We start from the raw sequence: 13913 nt of genomic DNA on the forward strand, positions 1-13913 counted from the left end.
CCACCCTCGGGGCCTGTTCTGGAACCTTCCTGGAGGGGGTTTACCAGGCAGATGGCCATGGCTGCTAGGGCCTCGGAGTGGAGGAGGGGCTGTCCACGGACAAGGACCCATCTGGAGTGGGTCGGGTTGGTACGAACACCCTACTCCCCACACTGGGCCACCCCGGGCCTCTGTGCAGGTTCCCTTCTGCTCGGTATGCTCTCCTGGTGGGTCAGGTGGTCAGTCAGGGACTGTGTGCTGGGCTGGCTTCCTGTCTACAGACCCCTGCTGGTTGGGGGGGGCACAGCCCAGAGGAAGGGGAGGAGGGAGGCCCCCCAGTGTTGCATCAGCCCAGAGCTGTTACATAACGGCATCAGCTGGGGTGGGGTGGCTCTGCCCTCCCTGGCTGTGCAGCCCAGGCAGTGGACAGGTGAGGACTGGTGTCCTGTTGGCCACCCAGCTCCTTGCTAGCCCTGACTGCTGCTGCCAGTCTCCTCCGCTCCGGAATGACTCTTGGGGTAACACAGCCAGCTGGCTTGAACAATCTCAGCCACCCCTGGCATCAGGCCAACTCTGGGGCAGCCCTAGTCAGTCTGTGTGCTGGAGCCCTGCTGAGGCCATCGTGTCCCTGTCTGCCAGGCAGGACACACCCCTCTGGCCCCCTCTCCAGATGGGCAGGGTCCTGTGCACTCCTGGAGGCCCCGGGCAAGACAGGCCTTGCTGCCTAGACGGAGCCCAAGGCCAAGGGATGCCGGGCAGTCCATGATGCCACTTTGCCCTACGGTCTGGGATGCAAGGGTGGGAGAGACCCCTTTCTGACCCCCAGAGCCCCAGTGTCTTCTGGGAGCAGGGTGTGTGGCCAGAGCTGCAGCCATGGTCTGTCCCTGGGGGCAGGTCTGGGGTCTGGGCCGGCATGGGCACTGTCAAGGAGCACGTGAGGAACATTGGATGTGTCCTGGGCACGCACATCTCCACGTGGGTGCCTGTTGTGTCTGCTGCCTGTAGTCTGCACTGTGCGACACCCACGGCCGGCCACTAGGTTGAAGGAGCAGAATTGTAACAACGCTGGCGGGGCCCCTCTCTGAATGGACGTCCCTTGGGAAGCCCGGGACCCCTCTCCTTAGGGTCACTGGCTGGGGTCGGTGAGGCAGTGCACTGGTGCTGCTCAGCCTCTGAGTGCCCTTCCCGGTGGCCTGCTGCCTCCCTGCTGCCCCCCAAGATCCCCCAGCCCCTCACAGCACACTGGAGGGGCCGAGGACAGGCCAGTTCCAGCTCCCTTGTCTTCCCCCTCGTGGGTGGACACATCTCTGAGTGATGTGTCTGGGCTCCGTGTACCCCAAGAGGACCCTTTGTGGGCTGCACCTTCTGCTTGGCATCCTGGGCTGGGGTCAGGCCCCAGCCTGCATGTCCCCTACACACAGGAGTCCCTCAAGTTGGAAGTGAGCAGGGTGGCCCAGCCACTGTGGGCCAGCTGACAGCTTCCCAGCTCCCCAGGCCAGCCTGCTCCCTCTCAGCCTTCCCAGCCCAGGAGCGAGTGAAGGAATCTCCTGGCAGTGTGTCGGGTGCGGCAGCTCTCCAGAGTGCCTTTGTCTGGTGCCTGGCTGGCTGGGCCTGGAGTCCTGTCCTGTGCTGTGGTGGTGGGGAGTACTCCCCGTCGGGCATGGTGTGGTGCAGTCTCCCGGAAGGGGTCTTGTCATGGCACACGGCTGAGCCCCTCCTCTGACCCTAGCGCGTGGTGTCACTTGGGGTGGCCTCCGTGGCCAGAGAGAGGTGCTGTGTGGCTTACGGGGCGGGGCTGCTTCTCTGGGAGCCCTGCTGACGCCTGATTGTGGGGTTCAGCTGCTTTGCTGCAGCATCTTGCAGAGTAGGGTAGGAAAGGCTGGGAGAGGTGAGGTGACTATCATGTCCTGGACGCCAGCTGGCTGTCTGCACTGGGTCCAGGAGGACGCAGTGGCTGTGGCTGTGCATGGGGGCCCCTCTGGCTTTGTGCCTCATTCGTGATGGGGCGAAGTGTGGGTAACTCCTCCCTCCGGCTCTTCCAGAAGAAGAAGATGGCGGTCTTGAAGGCTTCGATGACTTTTTCCCTACTGAGCCTGTGAGCCTCCCCAAGAAGAAGAAAGCGAAGAAGCTGAAGGACAGCAAGTCCAAGGGGAAGCGGAAGAAGAAAGAGGTGAGGGCAAGGGTGGGCGGGCGCCGCAGAAAGACCTGGGAGACCGGTTTGCAGTCAAGCCTTGTGTGCGAGTGATTTTCAGCGGCGGAAATGGCACGTCCCATTTTCCTCCTTTCCTCTCTTCCTCCCTTCCTTCCTTTTCTTTCCTTCCTTCTCCCCTCCACCCTTCCCTCTGTCTTGCAGTAGAGGGGATCAGTTGAATGCAGGACCCTGTGCTGTTAAGCTACACCCCCAACCCTCACTATTTTGAGCCCAGGCTGGCCCTTGTATTACTTTCCTGCTTCAGCCTCCTCTGAGCACTGCGGTTACCAACCCTGACTGCATTGCGTCGCCAGGATTGTCCTGTGCTGGGACAGTGGCACTGCCATGCGGTCCCTCTGCTCACAGTCACTTGCTTGTGGGCTGTGTGGATGGTGCTGTCCCCGTGTCCCTGGCTCTGGACCCTGTCACTGTGCATCTCCCTGGCTGCCCCATGGCAGTCTCCATCCCTCTGAGTGAAGCCTGTATAATAAAGGAAGCTGGAGAAGGCTGTGGGTGCTGGGGAGGCCAGGAAACCTGCACCTCAGTGCAGCCCTGAGCCTGGCCTTCCTTATCCTTGTCCTTTTCTTTCTGAGTCTCAGTGATTCCAGGTGGGAGAGGTTGTGACTCAGGATTGGGGTGTGTGTGTGTGTGTGTGTGTGTGTGTGTGTGTGTGTGTGTGACTGCTCGTGTGTGCATGTGTGTGAATGTGCATGTAGCATTTTCTCCTCAGGATTGACCCTGGAAACAGGTGGGGTGGGTTGGTGATCATGGGCCACAGGTGGGGAGTGGGGGTCATATCCTCTCTGCTTGCAACTGGACCCAGACACCCCTGCCTGTTTTCTGATGGGCTTTGGGGTGCCATCTCTAGTCCTCCACGCAGCTCTGCAGGCTTGGGGTGACCTTGCCAGGGGTCACGTGTGGCCTGCCTCTTCACCATGTTTCCAGTGGAAGGCCCTGGGATGCAAGCGCTTTGACCTTCAGGTGTGGGCTGTGACATAATCAGTGGCCACCATTGCCCCTAGCCCCGAGATGTCTCATGCCTTGGACAAGGGCTTCCTGAAGGAGCCCCCTGCCCAGCCTCTCAGTTTTCCCTCAAGCAGTTCCAGGAACCTGGTGGGGAGGCCAGGCCAAGAGGTGACCCCACCTGGCCTGGGGTTTCTCAAGCAGCCCCTGCAGGGTGCACAGGTGCCTGTGGGAGCCCCACCCAGGCAGAGCTGGCTTTTTCCTCCTCCCTGCTGGGTGTAGCTTGGGCAGTGGCCCTGGCCAGGAAGGAGGCTGGGAGTGGGTGGTGTCTGGACAGAGTCCTCGGTGGGAGGTGCCAGGTTAGGGTGGCCTCAGAGGCCAGGCTGGGGAAGGCAGGTCTCTGCCTGTCTCATGACTGCCAAGGGCTCCTCCTTTTCTCAGCTGGCCCAAATTTTCTTTCTTGGAGACATGTTTTTGTTCTTGCCTCTGTACCGTTTTTCTCACCCTTGACTGTCTGCAGTCTTGTGCAGTTTCTCTCTGGCCTGAGCCTGGTCTCTGCCCAGTTAATCTCTCTTCTCCCTCCCACCACATCCCCCCATCTCCCTCCCCACCCCTCCATCCTCCTTGCCCCCTTGTTCTCTGTTGAGATGTGCACTAGTGCTTAAAAGGGGCAGAGCTTGGGGTGGGCTGGGGCCCACAGGAGGGCTGAGGTGCTGCCCTCCTTGCCTCCCTGAAATCCTGGCTCTGATGGCTGTTGGATCTCAGGGGGTCCACAGTGTGCTGTGTCCAGAGGATCTGGGATTCTTCCCCCGCAGATCAGGATCCACACCACAGACAAGCAAATTGTACCCCTTTGCCCTTTCTGTCTGCAGCCGGGTGACCCCAAGATGTGACTGGTGGGTCCTGAGCATCAGTTTGGGGGTGGCAGACAGTAAGTCATGGATTCTGATTTACATAAAATACCCGGGCTGCAGCCGGAACCTGAGCATATGTAGATGAAGCTTCTTGTCAGACCCGAGCGCAGGAGGGAGAAATGATTTCAACCTGTACTGCAGTGGTTACCATAGCAACCAATTATTCAGTGCTAAATTATAACTGTTTATAACACTCGTGAATGGGAAGGCTCATATTTCATTCTTTCTTTTTTCCCTCTCAATCTTGAAGGACCCCAAACTGAGGATGACCAGCTCGCCCAGCCCTCCCTTAGAGTTCAAATGCGTCCTTTTTGGGCAGATGAGATGCATGTGGAGGGGGTGGGGAGAGGAGATGGGAAGCCTTGATCCAGAAACATCTGTGGAGGGGGAAGGAGGAGGCGGTGGGGCTGGCCCACCCAGGTCCCCAGAGCTGTTGCTGGCGAGCTGGTCCTTGGTGGGCGCAAAGGGGGCTCAGAGTGCCCCCCCACAGGGTTCAGAGTCCAGGGTGCTTTGGGAGAGATTCCAGAGCTCTAGCGTCCTCTTCCAGCCCGTGGCACATTCCCCAGGGTCACGTCCAGGCCTGCAGCAGCCAAAGGACGATGACAAGGTCAGAGGCCTGGCTGTCAGCAGAGTGTCACAGCCCACAGTGAGGCTGATTATTGGACACCAGATCCGAGGGAATTACTGGTCTGTGCCCAGGCCTCCTCCCCTGAGGGGTTGTGGTTATAACCCCTTGTAAGTTTCAGGTTATTGAACAGTCCCCTTCTGGTCCTTGGTCATTTTTCCTTTCTTTTTGGTACTGGGCATGGAATCTAAGGGCCCTCTAGTGCTGAGCTACATCCCAGGCACTTTTCATTTTGAGACAGTGTCTCACCAAGCTGCCCAGGCTGGTCTCCTGCCTCAGTTTCTCGAGTGGCTGGGATGACAGATGTGTGCTGCTGGGCTTGGCCTTTCTTCCCTTTGGGCGCCGATAGTCTGCCCTCCAGGTCCTGCTGATGGGTCATGGCCAGCTGCTTTCAGAACCATCTCTATGTATTTTCCTCTTGGCCCTTGCTCTTCAGGGAAAGGTTTTGGAGAGAGGAAGGAGGCCCAGCTGAACAAGCTCTGCAGCCCCTCAGCCAGCCCAGTGTAGGATGAGGTGGTGGTGGTTCGGACCATATGGGCTTCACTTGGGGGAGGCCAGATAGGCTTAGTGAAGGGCCAGGGCCAGGAGCCTGAGAGGCCAGAGCCTCCCTTCAAGCGGTTCCTTGTCCTCCGTGCAGAGAGGCCGAAGTCTTGCTGCATCCCCAGTGGTGGTTGCCAGGAGGCCACTGAGGGGCACAGGCCTGCTCTCCTCTCCCTTCCCGACCTGCTGCTGTCTTGCTCAGCTCTCTGGAGCATGCTGGGCAGGCCCCTCCAGGCTGCTGCCCGCGTGTGCACAGGCTGCTGTTCCTGCTGACAGTGCAGTTCCCTCCTCCTCTGTGCCTCCCTCTGGGCCCTGCCGGCCGCTCCTCACGCTCCTGCACCTTGGGTTGAGTCAGTGCCCACTTCCTATCAGGTGCATCCCTGGCCCCTCCCTCCCCTGCTCTCACCCCAGCAGCATCCCATCATGCCCAGTCACAGGTTCCCCTGTGGGGATGGCTCAAGCCCAGTCCCGGTGGGCAGAAGCAAGAGCATTGGGGCTAGTCAGTTTCCTCCAAGCAGAGTGGAGATTGTCCTGGGTCCCAGGAGAAGAAGTGCATCCGGTGCTTGAGCAGGGCCTGCTGGTGTCAGACGGCTCTGGCCTGGCCAGGTCCATTGTGCCCCTGTCTTTGAGCAAGGCTTAAATGAAATGTCAAGACATGAGGCAGCTGGGGTTTGGGTTGCTGTGGTCACCTGCTTAAGTCCCAGACTAGCAAGGGACAGGGCTCCCTGGCCTCATCCCTGGGCTCTCTGGCCTCATCCCTGGTTGGTCTGTGGTCCATCCTTAGGCAGCCGAGGTCCCCTCCCCAGGCAGGCCCATGGCCTCTGTTTGAGCAAGGCTTAAATGAAATGTCAAGACATGAGGCAGCTGGGGTTTGGGTTGCTGTGGTCACCTGCTTAAGTCCCAGACTAGCAAGGGACAGGGCTCCCTGGCCTCATCCCTGGGCTCTCTGGCCTCATCCCTGGTTGGTCTGTGGTCCATCCTTAGGCAGCCGAGGTCCCCTCCCCAGGCAGGCCCATGGCCTCTGTCCGTGGTGCTGAAGAGCCAGTGGCCTCTCCCTCCCATCCTTCCCTTCACTGGGGTGGGGGCGGGGGGCTGCACGTGCCTCCTCGGAGGTCCTTCGAAGCTGCCTGGGCTCTGACACCCGCAGAGGAAGAGGATGTCATTGTCTGACCCTCACCTTCCCCAGACCCTGGGAGCAGGGTTCTGCCTCAGCCAGGCTCAGGCGGCAGTCAGGGCTGGGAGCTGCCCCTAGTGCACCCTGTGGCTGAGTCAGTATTCTGGGGCACACCAAGATTCCAGAAAAGCCATCAAGCCCTGCTCCTGGAAGTTGCCTTTGCCTCTGACTTGGCAATTAATGGATGGAGGTTTGTGAGCTTTGAGGCAGGAGAGCCAGGTGGTGCAGTGCGCATGTGGGTGGGTGGGGCCCTCCCAGTTGGATCTCAGGGACCCTGTACCCCTGCACCAACTCTCCTGTCCAGAGCCTTTTCTTGGCTCTGAGTGTGGCTGAAAGGGCAGAGATGCCCTCTTCCAGGCAGACCTCTGCCCCTCCTCCACCCCATGTCTACCTCTCTCTCCCTCCTTCTGCCTCTCCTGTCCAATGCCTGCCTCTCTCCCACTGCTGTTTCCTGAGCTCATTTTTCATCTCTCCAGTTTTCTCTCCATCTCTTCCCATCTTCTCTTTGCTCACCTTGAGAACAGTTCACAGCAATCATGGAGCGGTGAACCCCATTTGAGTGTGCAGGTAAACTGCAGCAGCAGTGTGAGCCTCCCCTGACTGAAGCCGAGGAGCCCAGAAGCGCTGTCCACCTGTCTGGAAAGGCTGGGAGGAAACTGCTTTCGGAGAGAGGCAGACCCTTTCTGGTGGGGACCCTCTGGCTGTAAATGCCCTTATCTCCATATAAATGGGCCATTTTCTGCCTGCAGAGAAAGGAAACTAAGAGAAACTGAGTTTAAGAGCCACCTGAATTACCTTGTTTCCTCTTGAAGCCTTTGGCTTGAGGGTATCTGGAAGGTGGGCTTCTGCCCTGGCAGCCTTGGGGGAGCAGGCCAGTGGAGATGAGAGGGTGAGTGGCACCTGCCATTAATTCCAGGCTTCCCTTGATCTGCAAGGTTGCACAGGATGCCACATGAGCAGAGAGCTTCAGGGCTGCAGCCCAGTGAGTGTGAATCTGGGGAGCGACTGCACTGCTCTGGGGTTTTCCTGTGCATTTTGGATGTTGACTCTGGACCTCACGTCCTGTACCCTGAGCTCCCGAGCTGCAGCTCCATCACGCAGCCTGGCCGTGACTGGAGCTGCCCTGGGCCATGCCTGGGTCTCCGAGAGTTTCGCCTCACCCACACTCTGCCGTTCCCTGGGGACAGCACCATTGCTGGCTTGGGGTGGCCCCTCTCACTGGACTGTGAATGGGTGACTGGTCCCAACTGTGCACCAACCCTCTGGGCCAGGTCACTGCTGCCCAGTACCCAGGTTCGCATGGAGCCTCTTGTCAGCCTGTGTCCTCCTTTTCTAGGGGAGCAATGACGAGCTGTCGGACAACGACGAGGATCAGGAGGAGAAGTCAGAGAGTGAAGGGAGCGACTACTCTCCTAACAAGAAGAAGAAGAAGAAACTCAAGGACAAGAAGGAGAAAAAAGCCAAGCGGAAAAAGAAGGACGAAGATGAGGATGACAATGACGATGGATGCTTAAAGGTAACAGCTGGGGCCAGGCTGCAGAGCCTTGGCGCTGATGGAAGCACAGCCGGGTCCTCTACCCTCTAAGGAGACCTTTCCCAACACGGGGACACGAGGGTGAGTGAGTGTGTGTGCGCATGCATGTGCGTGTGGATGTTGACACAGCCAGTGAAAAATCCTTGGTCAGGTGGAGGGAGGCGCTCAGCATCTTGCTCATGTCCTGGCTGGGCTCCACGGGGCGCACCTGTTTCCCAGGAGAGTGACAGGTAGTGTGAGACCAGGCTTCCCATCAGGAGCCTCTTGCTTGGACCAGTTTGGGAAAATCAGGCAGTGATAGAGTCAGAAGGGGCCTCTGCAGGCCTCCGTGGGGACAGGGGTCTTCCCGTGCACGTGGGAAGAAGTGAGAAATGGGCTGAGGCTTTAGGGTCACCTGATGGCCCTGTCCTGCTTGGGGACTGTGGGTGGCGGGCGCAAAGCTCCAAGGTTAGGGGTACCTTGCTCCCCGAGCACGACTGGGCACTGAGGCCAGGGCGGCTGGGTGGTGGGACTGCAGTGCTGAGCGTGATCACAGGGTGCCCAGACAGGCGTGCTGATCACCCTGGTGTGTGGATGGGGGTTTCGTGAGTTGTCTGTGGTGGGGACAGGGAAGTCAGTGTGTAGCCCAGGGTGACCTGTGACGGTGTCACCCTCGTGTGTGCTGCAGGAGCACGTGGGCGCCAGTGGGAGCAGCACCACGCTGTGGAGAGCCAGTTCCCAAGCTGTCCTGCAGGGGAGTCAGGCGGCCTCAGGGGAGACAGCCTCTCCTGGATGGCCTTCCCTGTGGGAGCAGAAGGCCTGGCTCCCAGTCCTAGGCTGCGGAGGTGGATCAGGGCCCCCAAAACTGAGGGACACTGGGCCTTCTGGGCTGTGGGGCCCAGTGCTGCCATTTGGGAATTTTTTTCAGCCCTAGGGATTGAACCTAGGGCCTTTACCCAGAGCTGGATCCCCAACCCCTTTTATTTAACTTATTTAATTATTAATTTATTTTGGTACTGGGGATTGAACTCTGGACCTTGTGCTTGCGAAGCAGGTGCCGTAACCACTGAGCTAAATCCCTGGCCCTCAACTCCTTTTATTTTGAGACAAGGTCTCACTATGTTGCTAAGTTGCCCAAGCAGGGCTTGAACTTTTGCTTCTGCCTGAGCCCTCCAGAGTGCCAGGATTACAGGGATGCACTGTGGCACGCAGCTCAGGGGTGTTTTTTTGCACCCTTTCTCTGCCTTTGCGGGAGCTACTTCAGGCTCAGGCGTGGGGTGGCAGTGAGTGGGTACAGAACAGTTGGGGGGATGTCGGAGCAGGAGATTGGACTGGGCCTGCTCCCCAGGAGCACAAGCGGGATGGGGCAGCTCATGCCGCCTGCAAGAGGCAGGGTGTGGGGAGCAAGGCAGCTGCGTCAGGCGCTATCAGCCCCTACCACACGCCCGCACGTCCCAGTTCCTGTGCCTGCGCGAACTTCTCTTCACCTGTGCCACCTGTGCTGCTTGGTGCCCACCTCCCGTGTCTCCCTGTGTGACCCTAGCTCTCCAGGGGCATCTGATCCTCTGCTCACTTGGCCTCGAGGCCCGCTGGGTGTCCCTGGGATGCCCTGGTCTCCGTGCCCTATCTGGAAAGTGAGGTAGTGGCCAAGGGACCTCTCAGGTTGGCCCCTGGCTGGGCCACTATCCCATGTCCTGCCCTGGATCTTCCTGCCCTCAGAACCCAGCCCTGTCCTCTTGGGGGACCTGAGGACTGCTCTGAGTCCCTGGGGAGGCCTCATTTCTCCTCAGCCACCTTAGCAACCCCTCAGCAGCTTCCTCCCCACGGACGCCCCCCCACCCAAACTCTCAAGTTTTCCTCCATGGAGAGAGCACCATTCCTCTTGCCTGGGGCCTGGGTTCAGCAGCGCCATCACCCAGGGGCCTGGGCTGGGCTCTGGCCTCATCTCCTGCAGTTCCCTGGCCTTCCTGTTCTGGGCCTCTGGGCACCTGGGACCTCCCTGAGCCCATGAACTGGCATCTGGAGTGCCTTACCGGCTCAGGCACTGGTGAGACTGTAAGCCAGGCCGAAGTTGCATACCAGGCAGGGACCCTGTGGGTGGAGTATCGGCCAGGGCCCCTCCTCTGATTGCACCTCTGGCCCTGTCTTTCCCAGGAGCCCAAGTCCTCGGGGCAGCTTATGGCCGAGTGGGGCCTCGACGATGTGGACTACCTGTTCTCAGAGGAGGACTACCACACACTGACCAACTACAAGGCCTTCAGCCAGTTCCTCCGGTGTGTGGCTGGCCAGGGCACGGGGACAGAGTGCTAACTTGACCACCTCCCTGGAGTGTAGTCAGCCCGATTCCTGACCTGCCTGGGTCCTGGGGGGAAGGGTTCATCCTTGATGGGCCTCAGGTCTCTTCCCTGTCCCCATGGGTGGCCTGCTGCAGTCCTCTCTGGTCCTGAATCTTCAAACCACTTAGAAAATCGCACCTACAAAGAGGGAGCTGGGAGCATTTGTGGGGCAGCCTGGCCTCAGCTTTCTCTAACCAGGGGCCTGAGGCTAGTGCCACACTCTACAGGGGTGGGGAAGGAATGAGCACTGCCCTCACCACTCGCCTCTGCTCCCACAGGCCGCTCATTGCCAAGAAGAACCCGAAGATCCCCATGTCCAAAATGATGACTGTCTTGGGGGCCAAGTGGCGGGAATTCAGCGCCAACAACCCCTTCAAGGGCAGCTCTGCGGTGGCGGCGGCGGCGGCCGTGGCGGCGGCTGTAGAGACGGTCACCATCGCACCACCACTGGCCATCAGCCCGCAGCAGGTGCCCCAGCCTGTGCCCATCCGCAAGGCCAAGACCAAAGAGGGCAAAGGTAAGGCTGTGGGCAGTGGGCATTGAGCCCTCCGAGCCCCGTGGGAGCAGATGCAGGGCAGACAGGGCAGCCAGGGGCACCTGGTGTTGCACATCAAGGACCCAGGCCTGTGTGCCCTTTCTCAGCAGTGCTGCAGTGCTGGCTTTGTTTTCTGCTCTGCCTGCCTTCTGGGGCAGGGGCAATAGTAGAGGTCATGCAGCCCGGCATGGTGGTGCACAGCTATGATCCCAGCAGTTGGGAGGCTGAGGCAGGAAGATTGCAGAGACTTGGAGGCCAGCTTGGGTTACAGAATGAGTACAAGGCCAGCCTCAACTACATAGCGAGAACCTGTCTCAAAAATAGACAGACAGGCCTGGGATTTAGCTCAGTGGCACCACACCTGCCTTGCAAGTACAAGGTCCTGAGTTTGATCCCCGGTACCAAAACAAAACAAAATAAAAACCCAAACAGACAGAGATGATGTGGGCAGAGCTCTAGGAGGCATGGACCAGGCAGCCCAGCAGGCCAGCTACACCTGGGCAAGGACAGGGGAGACTTGTGGGGTAGATGTCCCAGCCTGGGGCTTTAAGTTGGAGGCAGCCCCAGGTGAGCCCATCAACCCCTCTCATCTGGGCTCACTGTATATTCTGGGTCCTTCTTTAAGACCAAGGGGTGGCCCAAAGATCAAGTCCCTGCCTTCTGACTCTGGGACCCTGTGTACAAGAGTTTGGAGCAGAGTTGGCAGCGCCAGGGCTACTTTACAGGGAGGCCTGGAAGACATCCAGGTCCACTTCCATGGCTGCTGGGTGTGTGTGCTCAGGGGAGGGGAATAGCTGGGGAGGCTTGGGGACATCACTCTGCCCAGGGCTATCTCTGGTGGTGTCAGCCTTCCCTGGAGCTGATCTGGGTTGTGATGAGGGCTTAGAGAGTTCTGCACCCCAAGTTGCTTTGGTTTCTGGGATGATACAAGATGCTGTCTCTGGCACTTCTGGGCCAGGTCTTAGGGACCTGGTGGGTGAGTGACATGGGCCAGAACCCCATGCCCGTTCTGCTCCATCCTGGTCACTGGAACTCAGGCAGGGCCTGGCCCATCACCCGCCTGTCAGCTTCCTTACTTTCTCATTTTCTCTTGGGCTCTGGCTGCTGAGCCACTGATTCCCTGAGCTGCCTTTAACAAAAGCTTGAAACATTGAGATCGATTTTCTGTGGCGCCACTGAAGGCACAGCTGGGCCCCCAGCCCTGTGTCCTTGTGTGGCCCAGAGTGAGTCCTGGGGCAAGGCCACCTGTGCACGGTGTGGATCCCCAGACCAGGCCCCTTCTGCCCTGCTCATCCTGGCAGCAGCAGGACAGGGTACTGAGTGGGGTGTCATCCTCTTTGGGTAGTGCCCACAGGTGGTACCTGGACAACCTGGGCCTGGGGAGCCTGGTTGGCCTTCCAGGGCCCACTCAGGGACCATAGGTGTGCATTGTGCCCTCCATGGACCTGCCAGCGTGGAGGCTTGGGTGGGGACAGTGTGGCCAGCAGTCCAGGTGTTTGTGCTGAAGGGACCGCATGGTGGCCAGGGCAGGCAGACCCAGGGCAGCTTGGTCTCTGGTTTTCCCCAAGGACTTCACCTCTCGGCCCTGTCATGTTGTCTGGAAAGGGCTTGTGGTGGGAATGACTGACTCCTCACCGGCTACTGCGAGGGCTTGGGGAAGGGATGGTGGCAGTGGCTGTCACTGGTAATTGAGACCCTTGCTTCTCAGGGCCTGGAGTGAGGAAGAAGATCAAAGGCTCCAAAGATGGGAAGAAGAAGGGGAAGGGCAAGAAGGTGGCTGGGCTCAAGTTCCGCTTCGGAGGGATCAGCAACAAGAGGAAGAAAGGCTCCTCGGTGAGAGGGTGTGCACACACATGTGGGGATGACAACAGCTGACCAGGGAGCTCATTCTCCCAAGCCTGCCGGGGCAGGTCCTCTCCACTCTCCTGTGGCCTGCTGGGCCTATTCCCTGGGGTCTGGCTAAGGCTGTAGACCTCATCCTTCCAGGGAGCCTCCAGCTTAGACTCTGGCCAGGTCTCTGTCCAGCCTACAGCTGCAGCTCCATGTAGTGGAAGGCGGCAGAGTCAGTGGGTCCTTCAGGGTCCTCAAGGGGCCTGGCATGATGTAGGATGCTCTGGAGGGAGCCCAGCAGCGCAGTTCCACTCAGCAGGCATTTGATAAACACCTACTACATGCCAGCTCAGCGCTGAGCTGTGGTGGCCCGGCCACCGAGAGGGAGCTGGTGATGTCCTGTGGGTCCAGCCAAGGAGAGATCTGGGGAGACTCTGGAGGGATCTCTGGCCCTGCTCCCTGAAGGGAGTATAGGAGTTCGGCAGGAGGCAGGGCAGCGCCTGGGCAGTAGCGTGAGGTGGCATCAGCCAGGCCTGGGCTGTGGCCTGGGGGGCGAGGGGGACTCCAGGGTTCACTGTCCCCAGAGCCCTCTCTGGCCCTGCCCCACCACACACCACCCAGGCCTCCAGGGCCCTGGGATGAGCCCCGCCTGGTCTGGCTCACAGGCCCCTCCCTTCCTGCAGAGTGAGGAGGACGAGCGGGAGGAGTCGGACTTGGACAGTGCCAGCGTCCACAGCTCCTCCGTGCGCTCTGAGTGCTCTGCAGCCCTGGGCAAGAGGAGCAAGAGGAGGCGCAAGAAGAAGCGGAGTAGGGCTCCCTGAGGGTCCTTGGTGGGCGGAGCCTCCCCTGGGGAAAGGGGGTGGGCGGACACCATGCCTGACTGCAGCCGGGCCAGCTGCCTGAGCTAGCTGCCTGGGCTCCCTGAGCAGCCCCATCTGTACTGTCAGGAGGGTGTCCTGTCACTGGGAGGAAGAAAGAAGGAACCACCCAGGGAGGGTGGGAATAGAGAAGGAAGCACTTAAATTCAGCTGCTGTCCACCCATCCAGCGGCCCTCTCTCCAGCCCACCCAACACCCTCTGTCCCCTCATTCCCCACTGCCATCCTTTTCTCTCTTGCCCTCCTGCCTTTTATTCTTCTAGCCATGCATTTATCTACACGTATTTGTTTTTTCTGTTCATTCCCCCACTCTCCTACCTTTCCCTCCTTCCTTTATCCATCTTCTGTCCATCTCTTCATTCTTTGACTGCTTTAGCCATTCTCCAACATTTATTCCACCCACCTGCCCACCTGTCCACCCATCTACTCACCTGTC

General features: G+C 59.4%; 1 protein-coding gene across 1 annotated transcript in view; it reads left to right on the plus strand.

The window, feature by feature from the left end:
• The first annotated feature begins 892 nt into the window (after positions 1 to 892).
• Chd5 (chromodomain helicase DNA binding protein 5) overlaps positions 893 to 13913 on the plus strand; it is a 38492-nt gene continuing 25471 nt past the window's right edge. Inside the window, exons 1-8 of the mRNA XM_033767400.1 lie at positions 893 to 913; positions 1819 to 1867; positions 2022 to 2149; positions 7723 to 7902; positions 10054 to 10172; positions 10514 to 10752; positions 12479 to 12603; positions 13284 to 13407. Coding sequence (XP_033623291.1) covers positions 893 to 913; positions 1819 to 1867; positions 2022 to 2149; positions 7723 to 7902; positions 10054 to 10172; positions 10514 to 10752; positions 12479 to 12603; positions 13284 to 13407 — 985 coding nt within the window. The remainder of the gene's footprint in view (positions 914 to 1818; positions 1868 to 2021; positions 2150 to 7722; positions 7903 to 10053; positions 10173 to 10513; positions 10753 to 12478; positions 12604 to 13283; positions 13408 to 13913) is intronic.

The sequence above is a fragment of the Fukomys damarensis genome, unplaced genomic scaffold (assembly GCF_012274545.1).
Source record: "Fukomys damarensis isolate Sample0158 unplaced genomic scaffold, DMR_v1.0_HiC HiC_scaffold_23, whole genome shotgun sequence".
Taxonomy (NCBI): domain Eukaryota; kingdom Metazoa; phylum Chordata; class Mammalia; order Rodentia; family Bathyergidae; genus Fukomys; species Fukomys damarensis.